This window comes from Salvelinus namaycush, chromosome 9 (genome assembly GCF_016432855.1).
Source record: "Salvelinus namaycush isolate Seneca chromosome 9, SaNama_1.0, whole genome shotgun sequence".
Taxonomy (NCBI): Eukaryota; Metazoa; Chordata; class Actinopteri; order Salmoniformes; family Salmonidae; genus Salvelinus; species Salvelinus namaycush.
This window is the reverse complement of record NC_052315.1, coordinates 53,851,970-53,866,706: the sequence shown is the minus strand read 5'-3', so window position 1 is coordinate 53,866,706 and position 14,737 is coordinate 53,851,970. Positions and strand designations below refer to the sequence as shown.

The window sequence follows — 14,737 nt, the reverse complement described above, 5'->3', positions numbered from 1 at the left end:
TATTGTCTGTGTTTTATCTGCAACTGTTTTATCATAGGCCTCTGGCAGCAGCCCTCTGCCTATCCTCCTAGTAGCAGCCATTAAGACTTCTTCTTTCTCAAGCACCATAACCACTGAGGCATGCAATGCTAACCTGTCACATACACTTGTGCTTTTCCCCCCAACTGCTTTGCTTTCAGACCTACAGAGGTGTATGCCAATCCCATACTGCTGCGTACAGATGTAGGATAGATGTAGGATTTTAATTGTATCACTTCTTTGTTTATGAAAATGTTCCTGCACAGCAGAAAATGCAAACTTGTAGTGTATTCAAGGTATAAAAAGGTTTCTAAAGTTTGTCATTTCCACTATAAAATGTCAGACTTGATTTGCCCTTAAGAAAAATGTATCAACCCCTCCAAAAAATGCCTATTAATTAAAATCCACATAATAATTCCCATTTCCTGTTGCTGCAGGATTATTTTCCTACTGTAGCAAACTACCTCAATCTAAGATCCTACATCTGTATTGACTGACAAAAAAGGCTGGCCATTTACACTACCGGTCAAAAGTTTTAGATCACCTACTTATTCAAGGGTTTTTCTTTATTTTTACTATTTTCTACATTGTAGAACAATAATGAAGACATCAAAACTATTAAATAACACATATGGAATCATGTAGTAACCAAAAAAGTGTGAAACAAAGCAAATATTGAGATTCTTCAAATAGCCACCCTTTTCCTTGATGACAGCTTTGCACACTCTTGGCTTTCTCTCAATCAAACTCCCCAGGAAGGCTTTTCCAACATTTTTGAAGGAGTTCACACATATGTTCAGCACTTGTTGGCTGCTTTTCCTTCACTCTGCAGTCTGACTCATTGTGGAGGCCAGGTCATCTGATGCAGCACTCCATCACTCTCCTTCTTTGTAAAATAGCCCTTACACAGCCTGGAGGTGTGTTGGGTCAATGTCCAGTTGAAAAACAAATGATTGTCCCACTAAGCCCATACCAGATGGAATTGCGTATCGCTGTACAATGCTGGGGTAGCCATGCTGATTAAGTGTGCCTTGAATTCTAAATAAATCACAGACAGTGTCACCAGCAAAGTACCCCCACACCATAACACCTCCTCCTCCATGCTTTACAGTAGGAAATACACACGCAGAGATCCGTTCACCCACACCACGCCTCACAAAGACACGGCGGTTGGAACCATAAATCTCCAAATTGGATCTCCAGACTAAAGGACAAATTTCCACCGGTCTAATGTCCATTGCTCGTGTTTCTTGGCCCAAGCAAGTCTCTTCTTCTTATTGGTGTCCATTAGTAGTGGTTTCTTTGCAGCAATTCGACCATGAAGGCCTGAGTCACAGTCTCCTCTCAACTGAGTCACAGTTGATGTTGAGATGTGTCTGTTACTAGAACTCTGTGAAGCATTTATTTGGGCTGCAATTTCTGAGGCTGGTAACTCTAATCAACCTGTCCTCTGCAGCAGAGGTAACTATGGTTCTTCCCTTCCTGTGGTGGTCCTCATGAGAGCCAGATTCATCATTGTGCTTGATGCTTTTTGCGACTGCACTTGAAGAAACATTCAAAGTTTTTGAAATGTTCCGTATTGACTGACCTTCATGTCTTAAAGTAATGATGGACTGTTGTTTCTCTTTGCTTATTTGAGCTGTTCTTGCCATAATATGAACGTGGTCTTTTACCAAATAGGGCTATCTTCTGTACACCACCCCTATCTTGTCACAACACAACTGATTGGCTCAAACGCATTAAGAAGGAAATAAATTTAACAAATTAACTTTTAAGAAGGCAAACCTGTTAACTGAAATGCATTCCAGGTGACTACCTAATGAAGCTGGTTGAGAGAATGCCAAGAGTGTGCAAAGCTGTCATCAAGGCAAAGGGTGGCTATTTGAAGAATCCCAAATATAAAATATATTTTGATTTGTTTAACACTTTTTTGGTTACTACGTAATTCCATATGTGTTATTTCATAGTTTTTATATCTTCACTATTATTCTGCAATGTAGAAAAGAGTAAAAATAAAGAAAAACCTTTGAATGAGTAGGTGTTCTAAAACTTTTGACCGGTAGTGTATAAATTGAGTTTCTCACTCTATTTTTTATGTAGATTAAATCGTCATTACAGAGCCCCACCCTGTTTTGAGCCCCACCTGTTTAGCAAAAACGAAATACATTTTTGCCTGTTTTGCATGTTATTTTGGCATTAATACCTGTCACATATCATATTACAAACACAGCAACATTTTTTTTTATATATACATACAGTGGGGAGAACAAGTATTTGATACACTGCCGATTTTGCAGGTTTTCCTACTTACAAAGCATGTAGAGGTCTATAATTTTTTATCATAGGTACACTTCAACTGTGAGAGACAGAATCTAAAACAAAAATCCAGAAAATCACATTGTATGATTTTTAAGTAATTAATTTGCATTTTATTGCATGACATAAGTATTTGATACATCAGAAAAGCAGAACTTAATATTTGGTACAGAAACCGTAATAAAGCCGTATACAAACATGTTCTCTTTTTTCATTTCTTGAGTAAGGCAGCTCCAAAATGCAGGTGTTTCAGCCTAGTTCAGTGCTTTCTGTGGTGGAAGGGCAGCCAGCGGAAAATATAGAGCGTAGGGGTTGGTAATCTTCTCTAGTTGCGCAGTGATTGGCTCAGTGTTCTGTCACTCATGGGGACACTACGTCACCACAAAATCTACAGGGAGAGCTGGAAAGTTTAAGCCCCCTTGGTTGCTGCCATAGATTTACATTAGAAGTGCCCATCCAAGATGGCTGAAGTTCATTGGTCACAGATAAAATGACGTCAAATCACGTTATATCTACCGTAGCTTTGATTGGACTGATCATGTAAACGTCATACTTTCAAAATCTTAGCTAACAAGCTAGACAAGCAGTTAAAATCATGAATCACATCGATAATCTACTGGAAAATCCCCTTTCAATCCTTGTCATATGAAGAGAAATTATAGATAAAACGTATAGGTGCTCATCGGCCATTGGACATGAAGATTACACAAGTTGGAAATCGCAAATTCAACATTGAGTGGTTTGGAAGGAATCAGAGGCTAACTGCAAGCATTGCAAAGCAATCACTATTTTGCTTCCCCTGCCTGCTATTCGGTGGAGAGTGTGTGGTCCAAGTCTGGGTTTAAAGGTCTCTTTTCCAAGCTTAAAAAGGATAAACATTCACACACAACACCATGGGGCAGAAAAGGTTGAATACACTGGCCATTCTGTCAATCCAGCATGACTTCTGCCGCTTTAAAAACAACTGGAAACTCGTAACAGGGAAATCTCAGACTTCAGTGAGTTCAAGACACCTGGGAACTCTGAAACAATTTGTCCGACTGGGAAAATACATTTTGAACGGTCATCCAACTCGGAATTCCAAGTTGGGAACTCTGGCCTCTTTCTAGAGCTCTGACCTGAAGATCACTGATGTCATGATTCAACCTTTTTTCCCCCCAGAGTTCCCAGTTGTCTTGAAAGCACCATAAATCCCGAGAATGTCAGACTTTGATGACAAAGTTTCATGACAAAATTTGCCCACAAGGACCACAGCGCCACCTTCCTGTTCAAGTGAGCACAGCACAACGGTGAGTCCAAAAATGTCTTGTATGCTGCTGCATAAATTATGTAATATGCCAGGGAGATATGTATACTGTAGCTAAGAAAGTAATACTACGTGTATGTTGTAGTAGCCCATGTGCCTCACCCTAATAATTTGGTCCATTTCCCCCTCATAACTTAGCCTACTGTTCTGACTTGGTGGTGTACATGCAGCCTATAGCCTGTTTCAGAGAAATGTCATCATCGAATATTGTCTGCTTATATGCCCCCTTTATTTATCCTACAGTTCTGACTTGGTGTACTGGGAGAATACTGAAAGAACGACCCATGTTCTGAATTCTGTCACTGTACATTTCGAAAGTGCTGAACAAATAGTTATTATGACAACGTCCGTCTTAGCTCGCTCATTAATGTCTTAATCGAAATTACGGATTGCTTCTTATCCACTCATCGTTCCATTATGCCATAGTTTGTATGTCTCAATTGTCAGTAGAACCCACATTTGTTTAAGCAAGTCAGCAATATCAGCTATGTTTATTAAAAAGGCAGTGAATTAGGCTGAATTAACGGTTTCGCTACCAGACGAGGCTCCGCTGATAGCCAGGTGTAGCAGTGGTAAGGACTTACTTCTATGGTGCTGAAAAGAAAGCTCTGCTGTTGAGACAGCTTTTATATAGGCACTATCAGTTTGTGGGCACCGTTTGTCACCGTTATAGTGCAATTAATGGATTGTTTATCGTTGTGTTGTGTAGTGGCTTTGCTGGCATGTATCTACAAATATATATATTTTTTTGCCCCACCAAGATTTACATGCTAAAATCGCCACTACTAAGGTTTATGTGATTTTCATGAGGACTGTGTACTCTATTGTTGCTCTAACTCCCTCTGTAGTAACTTGGCCTATATGCATTGTGTAAGCCTAATGATGTCAAATTAAATTCTCAGGAATCAGGATAAACTGTTGGCTAGAGATCGAATGCTACACAGTTGCACAGTATGTTCATTACGTGTCAATCAGCCGCCATCACCATGTCCATATTTGGCGAATGACAGCCCAGACAGAATCATCATGGCATAGTGTTGTTACAATGTGGGAAACAATTTGAAAGCTCATCACACATCACTGGCTACAGTGGCTACATTTTCTAAGATGCAAACATGTTGCAATTGTAGAATTCCATTACATCTCATATACAATTTATTCTGTTCTATTCCATTCCGATATTCCACTGGCTGAATGATATAATAGAAATTGAATACAATATAATAGAATGGAGCTCAACATTGTTATTATTCATTTATTAGCCTACCTGTGAATTCCTCGTCGTCACTCTCCTCCTCTCCATTTTCAGAATCAATCTGCATGGCTTCCTCAATGAAATTGACCGCTTTCCCACTGGGTCTCGTGGCCGAATTTTGGTCATTGCCAAACGCGGCTCCTCTGATTTCACTGTTCTTCAGTTGGGTGAAATACTGCAAAGCGAACTCGAGCAAATCTCCCGGCTGATTCCTCAGCACCTCCACGGTAAAGCTCTGCAACAGCTCCGTCAATCCTTCAGGAATTTCTATACTCATTCCTGATGTCAAATCTATGAGAAATACGAATAAAATGTATATCTTTGTGCTTCCAACAAATGAAAGAATTCTATTCAATTCTACTCCAAACAAAATACAGATTTTAATTGCCCAGGGAATGTTTTATAATTCCCATGCAATGCAGATAATCCTTTCAATGTGCTGAATGAAAATGGCTCTGAATTTTTGGACTCAGCATCTTGTGCTGCTTCTGGCTACACATGTGACCAAAGAAACCATGGCAACCACCATCCCAGGGATTGCGTATGAGAGCGAGCTGCAGCAATGCAATGGATGGCAAAAACTGCAGTGGCATAATGTTGTAGGCCTAATCAACTCTGCAATTGAGGGCAAAAACTGCAGTGGCATACTATTATAGGCCTAATCAGATGACAGCCATTGCATCAATGCTGTTTAATAAATTATACAGTCAAACTTTGTTCATTATGTAAATCAAACATTTTTACTTAATATGTGTGCAAGAAAAGTTCAACATTCACCAATGCCTTGTGCACGCACACCAGTTGCATCAAAGTCCATTAATTTCAATGGGATACAATCCGCACTGCTGCGACTCATCTGCTAGACATCTGCCAGACTAGGCTGCAGTGCGTGCAGTGTATCGTTCCAATTTGTAGGTTGTATTTCCGTGCGGCAGAGATCTGTATATGATGACTAGATGCTCATGTATCCGCCCTAACAATGTGAGTCGTCCCAAAGGCGGGAAGGCAGGTGACAAGTTTAGGTCCAAAATTAGCCCATAGGAACTCTTAGGGTTTATTATGGACAGATTTTGGCGAGAGTGAAACCTCTCGCTTCGCCTCTTCCTCTCTGCGTGCGGTCTTACATGCTGACCAATTATTGCAAAATACATTTAAACATACATGTTATTCAATTATTGCACCCACACTGCTCGCGCGCGCCAACGAGCGTATACATTGCCAAGTGCTAAAAGAGAAGTCAGTTCTATTTGTGACGCTGCATAATCCCAAACGGCGCTCCATAGAATGCCGTGCAAGTCCTGCCTCTACCATCTCCTCATTGGTTTATAGAAGCAGATACACACGTGCCATCTCCTCATTGGTTATACCCACATGGGTGATTGAAAGATGAACTTCGGTCGGTTGACTGGTTTATGTGTGGATTAATTGTGCATTTCAGGTAAACTAACAACTCAATGTTTATATCCCAGGACAAATTAGCTAGCAACTGCAAGTTAGCTAGCTAAATTGCCATAACTGTTTAATGCTTTTCGATCTTTCCCCAAATTAATATAATTGGTTCAGAGTTTGTTATGATATTTCATCCTGCATGTCGTGATCACGTTTGGTGTGGGGGGGACAAAATCAATTTGCACGCGCATGGCCGGTTTGGGTAGGTGACCACACCGCTTGTGTTGCAAAATAAATTTAAACATACATGTTTTTCAATTATTGCACCCACACTGCTTACGTGCGCCAACAAGATTATGCATTGCCAAGTGCTAAAATAGAAGTCAGTTCTATTTGTGACGCTGAATGTAGTCCTGCCTCTACCATCTCTTCATTGGTTTATAGAAGCAGATACACACGTGCCATCTCCTCATTGGTTATACCCACGTGGGTGATTGAAAGATGAACTGAGTTCGGTCGGTCATCGTGGTAACTATGAAAGTTAGATGCCAGTCTATAAAACAAATAAAGTCAAAAGAAAAAAAGCCTGGAAGTAGGAGAGATGACTAGAAACGATTCGGTTGACCGTTTTATGTGTGGATTAATTGTCGGAGTAGAGGACCTTGTGCATTTCAGGTAAAATAACAACTCAACGTTTATATCGCAGGACAAATTAGCTAGCAACAGCAAGCTAGTTAAACAGGACAAATTATCTAGCAACTGCAAGCTAGCTAGCTAAATTGCCATAAATGTTTCATGCTTTTCGACCTGTCCCCAAATTAATATAATTGGTTCAGGGTTTGTTTTGATATTTTAACCTGCGTGTCGTGATCGCGTTTGGTGTAGGGGGACAAAATCAATTTGCGCACGATTTGGGTACGGTGTAAGAAACTGAAGTAGATTAACCACCCAAGAAGGTGCTTACGTGTAACTTTCAGCTATGTGTTTCTGGGATAGCAACAAGATTTTTAAAATGGGATTTATTGAATATATGCAAGGGAATGGTTTTGGAAGCATAAGGACCGTATCTTCCATATCAGCGAGAAATCATTTTCACAAACAAAAGGTTAAATTGATACAGACCTTGATAGGGTTATTGTTCCCACATGGCCATATCTCCATGTTACAGAGCTTGTTTATGGAAGAAAGGCGGAAGACAAGAGGCGACCGACCACCTGTGCTTTCTAGTGATCTAGCATGCTCCGAACACCGGTGTGTAAGTGTAACTCGGGAAGTGCAGTTTCGTCGGATGGTTTTCGAGAGCTAGGGGAGTATCAGCTGCTAGTCAACTATGCCTGTTTAGAGAGTGTTCTGACGGTACTTTTGACATGACCGAGGCAAGTTTGACCTCTTACTTGCCAAGATAGGAGCAAGCATCGCTAGGATGGAGACCAACTACCACAAGTCCAGCTGAAAGGCTCACAATTTGTGTATTTACTTAATAGTTGGCTGCTGATCACAAAATTGCCAATGGTAAATGAAACTATCAACATTGGAAGCTGAAATGTACGAGCCTATAATGAGTTTGGTATAGCCTACACTACAGCATGAAGCAATAGTTTGCCCATGGTACATGAAACGATCAATGTTGGAAGCTGAAATTGAATAGCATAATGACTTTGGTATACCGGTAGCCTGCAATAGAATAGGCTACAGCATGGATGAAACAATAGTTTGCCCATGGTACATGAAATTATCAACTTTGGAAGCTGAAATGAAGTTGTGTATAGCCTACAATACATCATGGATGAAACAATAGTTTGCCAGATTATAATTTGAGGCAATGGTAAATAGATTAGGCCTACTGTTTAGATTGAATGAATTTATAATTATTTATTTTTTTGCAGATTCCTGTCAACTGGGGACTAGTGTATGGTATAGTGCCATTAAACTCAACTCTGGAACTCGAAGCCAGTTTCACTGCGTTTTTTAAAATTGTTCCTCTCTAATCTTGGACACCAGGTAGGTGCAATTAATTATCAGTTAGAACAGAAAACCAGCAGGCTACATGATGACAAAGTTGGATTCATAGTTGGGATATATTTCAAGAGATGTAAATTATACTGAACAAAAAAATAAAGGCAACAATTTCAAAGATTTTACTGAGTTACAGTTCATATAAAGAAATCAATCTATTGAAAAATATTTTGGCCCTTTTCTATGGATTTCACATGACTGGGAAAACAGATATGCATCTCTTGGTCACAGATAACTTTAAAAAAAGCTAGGGGCGTGGATCAGAAAACCAGTCAGTATGTCACGACTTCCGCCGAAGTTGACTCCCCTGCCTGTTCGGGCGGTGCTCGGCGGTCGTCGTCACCGTCCTACTAGCCGCCACCGATCCCTTTTTCGTTTGTCTGGTTGTTTTGTCTTATTAGTTGCACCTGTTGTTTTTGTTTCGTAATGAGCTTCCCTATAATTAGGAGTTTGACCCGCCCTTGTTTTGTGCGGGATTGTTTTTGTTACGTGTGTGTATGTTGGGTGTTTGGCAAGTGTTTTCACTGCGCCCTGGATGTTCGGGCTTATTCAGTTTGTTGTAAAAAAGTAAATATAAGGATTATTTTTCCTAAGCGGCTCTCTCTCTCTGCGTCTGGTTCTTTCGCTCACCTAGTCCCGCGTGACACAGTATCTGGTGTTGCTACCATTTGCCTCATGCAGCGCGACACATCTCCTTCACATAGAGTTGATCAGGCTGTTGATTGTGGCCTGTGGAATGTTGTTCCACTCCTCTTCAATGGCTGTGTGAAGTTGCTGGATATTGGCGGGAACTGGAACACACTGCTGTATGCGTCGATCCAGATCATCCCAAACATGCTCGATGGGTGACATGTCTGGTGAATATGCAGGCCATAGAAGAACTGGGACATTTTCAACTTCCAGGAATTGTGTACAGATCCTTGCGACACGGGGTCTTGCCATTATCATGCTGAAACATGAGGTGATGGAGGCGGATGAATGGCACGACAATGGGCCTCAGGATCTCGTCACGGTATCTCTGTGCATTCAAATTGCCATCAATGAAATGCAATTATGTTTGTTGTCCGTAGGTTATGCCTGTCCATACCATAACCCCACCACCACCATGGGGCACTCTGTTCACAACGTTGACATCAGTAAACCGCTCGCCCATACAACACCATACACACTGCCAGGTACAGTTGAAACTGGGATTCATCTGTGAAAACAGACTTCTCCAGCGTGCCAGTGGCCACAGAAGTCGGTTCTGGCGCTGAACTGCAGTCAGACAAAGACCCTGGTGAGGACGACTTGCATGCAGATTAGCTTCCCTGATATGGTTACTGACAGTTTGTGCAGAAATTATTTTGTGGTGCAAAATCCAGTTTCATCAGCTGTCCCGGTGGCTGGTCTCGGACGATCCTGCAGGTGAAGAAGCCGAATGTGGAAGTCCTGGGCTGGCGTGGTTACCCGTGGTCTGCGGTTGAGGCCGGTTGGACATACTGCCAAATTCTCTAAAACAATGTTGGAGGCGGCTTACGGTAGAGAAATGAACATTAAATTCTCTGGCAACAGCTCTGGTAGACATTCCTGCATTCAGCATGCCAATTGCACGCTCCCTGAAGACTTGAGACATTCATGGCATTGTGTTGTGACAACTGCATTTTTTTGGTGGCCTATTATTGTCTCCAGCACAAGGTGCACCTATGTAACGATCATGCTGTTTAATCAGTTTCTTGATATGCCACACCTGTCAGGTGGATGAATTATCTTGACAAAAGAGATATGCTCACGAACAGGGATGTAAACAAATTTGTGCATACCTTTTTGTGCGTATGGAACATTTCTGCCATCTTTTATTTCAGCTCATGAAACATGGGACCAACACTTTACATGTTGAGTTTATAATTGTGTTTAGTATAATGCAAATCATATCAGCTTAAAAAGGGTTAATTAACCAGTTAAATGTAATCTGTCATACCCAAAAGTAATTATTTGTCATGAAAGGGCCATAAACAATAACTAGTAATGCTGCATACTCAAAAGGTTGAAATATCACCTTTCTGATAGTAGTAACTTTTGAGGACACAAGCTCAAGTACACAGTACACATATGATACAAATCTGAAAATGTATTTGTATATTTGTATGTTTAGTGTTAGAGAAAATGTGCATATTTTCTAAAGGTCTCTCTTGACCAAAACGTCTAACCCATCGCTGTGAATGTCTCAGAGCTCTAGCTTGCTTCCTGGACTTGTTAGGATATCGCCTTTCATCTCAAATCAAATTGCATTGGTCACATACACACGGTTAGCAGATGTTATTGCGAGTGTAGCGAAATGCTTGTGTTTCTAGTTCTGACAGTGCAGCAATATCTAACATGTAAGGCGCTGTTGCGTCTTCTTCACAACACTGTCTGTGTCGGTGGACCATTCAGTTTGTCCGTGATGTGTACGCCAAGGATCCTGAAACCTTAAACCTTCTCCACTGCTGTACCGTTGATGTGGATATGGGGGTGCACCCTATGCTGTTTTCTGAAGTCCACGATCATCTCCTTTGTTTTTTCGACGTTGAGTGAGAGGTTGTTTTCCTGACACCACACCTCTTCCCTGTAGGCTGTCTCGTTGTTGTTGGTAATCAAGCCTACTACTGTTGTGTTGTCTGCAAACTTGATGATTGAGTTGGAGGCGTGCATGGCCACGCAGTAATAGGTGAACAGGGAGTACAGCAGGGGGCTGAGCATGCACCATTGTGGAGCCCCAGTGTTGAGGATCAGCAAAGTGGAGATGTTGTTTCTTACCTTCACCACCTGGGGGTGGCCTGTCAGGAAGTCCAGGACCCAATTGCACAGGGCGGTGTTGAGAACCAGGGCCTCAAGCTTAATGATGAGCTTGGAGGGTACTATGGTGTTGAATGCTGAACTATAGTCAATGAACAGCATTCTTACATAGGTATTCCTCTTGTCCAGATGGGATAGGGCAGTGTGATGGCGATTGCATCGTCTGTGGACCTATTGGGGCAGTAAGCAAATTGAAGTGGGTCTAGAGTGACACCTAAAGTGATATGATCCTTGACTAGTCTCTCAAAGCACTTCATGATAACAGAAGAGAGTGTTATGGGTCGATAATCATTTAGTTAAGTTACCTTTGCCTTCTTGGGTACAGGAACAATGGTGGCCATCTTGCTGCATGTGGGGACAGCAGACTGGGATAGGGAGAGATTGAATATGTCTGTAAACACACCAGCCAGTTGGTCTGCGCATGCTCTGTGGACGCCGTCTGGGCCGGCAGCCTTGCGATGGTTAACACATTTAAATGTCTTACTCACGTCGGCCATGGCGAAGGAAAGCCCACAGTTCTTGGTAGCGGGCCGCGTCGGTGGCACTGTATTATCCTCGAAGCGGGCAAAGAAGGTGTTTAGTTTGTCTGGAAGCAAGACGTTGGTGTCCGTGACGTGGCTGGTTTTCCTTTTGTAGTCCGTGATTGTCTGTAGACCCTGCCACATACGTCTCGTATCTGTGCCATTGAATTGCGACTCCACTTTGTCTCTATACTGACATTTTACTTGTTGATTGCCTTGCAGAGGGACAATAACTACACTGTTTGTATTCGGCCATATTCCCAGTCACCTATCCACGGTTTCTGGTTAGGGCAGGATATAATAGTCACAGTAGGTACAACATCTCCGATGCACTTCCTTATAAAAACTCACCGAATCATATATAAATAAATACAAATACGTAAAAATTATTCCCTGAGGCTACCCGGAACATGTCCCAGTTCGCGTGATGAAAACAATCTTGAAGCGTGGATTCTGATTGGTCAGACCAGCGTTTAATAGTCCTTAGCACGGGCACATCCTGGTTGAGTTTCTGCCTATAGGAAGGGAGGGGCAAAATGGAGTCGTGGTCAGATTTGCAGAAAGGAGGGCGGTTTGCATAAAGTCTAGTGGAGTTCCTTGAGGGCCGTCGTGGTATCGGCTTGAGGGGGGATATACACGGCTGTGACAATAACCTAGGAGAATTCCCTTGGGAGATAATACGGTTGGCGTTTGATTGTGAGAAATTCTAGGTCAGGTGAACAAAAGGACTTGAGTTCCTGTATGTTGTTACAATTACACAATGAGTCGTCGATCATGAAACATACACCTCCGCCCTTCTTCCCAGAGAGATGTTTATTCCTGTCGGCATGACGCACAAAGAATTCAGGTGGCTGTACCGACTCCGACAGCATATCCCTGATGTCTCTCTGGAAAGAAACCCTTGCCTTAATTTCATCTACCCTGTTATCTAGAGACTGGACATTAGCGAGTAATATGCTGGAAGCGGCGGGTGGTGTGCGCACCTCCGAAGTCTGACCAGAAGACCGCTCTGTCTACCTCTTCAACGGCGGCGTTGTTTTGGGTCTGCCTCTGGAATCAGTTCAAATGCCCTGGGTGGTTCGGACAAAGGATCTGCTTCGGGAAAGTCGTATTCCTGGTCGTGGTGTGGGTAAGTTGACGTCGATCTGATATCTAATAGTTCTTCCTGGCTGTATGTAATAACACTTCAGATTTTGTGGGCTAACAATGTAAGAAAGAATACATAAAAAACTATTCTGCAAAGTTTCCTAAGGACTAGAAGCGAGGCAGCCCTCTGTCGGTGCGATTTCATATTAATCTTGTCCGTCTATGACAAAGGGTTTTGTTTCAAATCTATGAATCATTTTTGATTAATCTATCTGAATTTGCTTCCGCGTTGAAACCACTCTCTCCTGTTGCACTATGATGTAACGATTGCAGGCATGTGCTTTGTCCGTGGCTGTGATGTAGGGTTGAGCCAGGAGTTCGTTGGACAGTCGGAAGAGCGAATGAAATGGTAGGAGGGATATCCCAGCTTCAAGTGGTTTCAGATTTTATTTCCTACGTCACAATCTGACCAATTACTGTGTCCGGTAGAACCAGGGCAATCATTCAATGCAACACATTAAGATCTACAGTCCTGTCACGACCGTCGTTTAAATAACTTGACCAAGGCGCAGCGTGAGTAGAGTTCCACATTTTTAGCACTCGTGAAACTTAAATAAAAAAAAAGATAATGATCGTGCAAAACTGGGCACTGGCACAGAGGAAGGCTCCGGCCATGGAGCGGGACTGGACGCCGGGACTGGACGCCGTGCCTGGACTGGTCACCGGAAGATGATGACACGCTCCTCAGGGCGAGTGCAGGGAGCCGGCACAGGACGTACCGGGCTGGGAAGGCGCACTGGAGGCCTGGTGCATGGAGCCGGCACAGTTTTTACCGGACTGATGACACGCTCCTTAGGGCGAGTGCGGAGAGCCGGCACATGACGTACCGGGTAGGGTAGGCGCACTGGAGGCCTGGTGCATGGAGCTGGCACAGGTCGAACCGGACTGATGACACGCTCCTCAAAACGCTCCTCCTAGCCAACACCTCTCTCCGATAACCCTCCTCAAATTGCTCCATCGACTCCCATACGGTCTCTGGCTCTCTCCTCGGCTACATCACTCGACAGTGATTCATATACCTGGTTTGCATCCCAACATATTGTCTTCAGCACCCTTTAAGTCTTGAGAATAAAGACAATGACCACACAATTAGGAGTCAAATAAAAGTGTGTGGGCTACTACAGTATGCCTACTGCTACCCACATTTACAGTACATGGACTTTGGATGAAAGGACAGAGTTTTAAACATACAGTATAGCTCAGTTGGTACGAGCAAGACAAAGAATGGGTTAATCATTTTTATTTGGAGACGACTGTCCTGAGTACAACTATCAATAAAAATCATAAATAGGGTTATAAACAGTATCAACACATTTGCCTCAATTCAAGCTGATGCAACATGTTATGATATCCAGTGCCAGTGTCCGTTGGCTGGGATTATACACTGCATACAGTTAACCACATATTGAAAGGGGGAATCTCTTTAGGACCTATCAATTAACCAGGAGCACCATTCTGTCCTGGGGACTAACCATTCTGTCCTGGGGACTAAACAAGCCAATATCAACTGCAACACTAACTAAAAATGGAAATACCAATTGTTTTGCAACATCTGTGGTGAGTAACGGCACAATCAGCAATCGGGAATACGGTTTCACAATCATTCGGGGTAAACAATGTGAGGAAAAAAAAAAATATGTACTGCACAACGTACACAACCTTAACATTAAAGTTTGGTACGATATTGTTGGGAGATCACGTTACCAATGGGTGCATTATAATTAGCCTTGTCCCAGTCATAACGGCCCATATGGTAGGTCTATCTCCTGTTTCACGAGGCAAGTTGATGTACAAGAGATTGTGGGTGTTTGAGGATAGTAGGGTGTGGGTGGGATGGTGGTGATGTACTCAGAGTCATGGATGGCTGGAGATAAGGAGTTCCAGAGCTTTGGTGCAATACTGGAGAAGGCCCTGTCACCAAAGATCTGGAGCTTGAACCTGGGGATGACAAGG

At 42.6% G+C, this 14,737-nt stretch overlaps 1 protein-coding gene across 1 annotated transcript in view; it reads right to left on the bottom strand.

The window, feature by feature from the left end:
* LOC120053326 (cAMP-dependent protein kinase type II-beta regulatory subunit-like) overlaps window positions 1-5,172 on the bottom strand; it is a 30,498-nt gene extending 25,326 nt beyond the window's left edge. Inside the window, exon 1 of the mRNA XM_039000452.1 lies at window positions 4,908-5,172. Within this exon, the coding sequence (XP_038856380.1) occupies window positions 4,908-5,172 (265 nt within the window). The remainder of the gene's footprint in view (window positions 1-4,907) is intronic.
* Window positions 5,173-14,737: the final 9,565 nt, after the last annotated feature.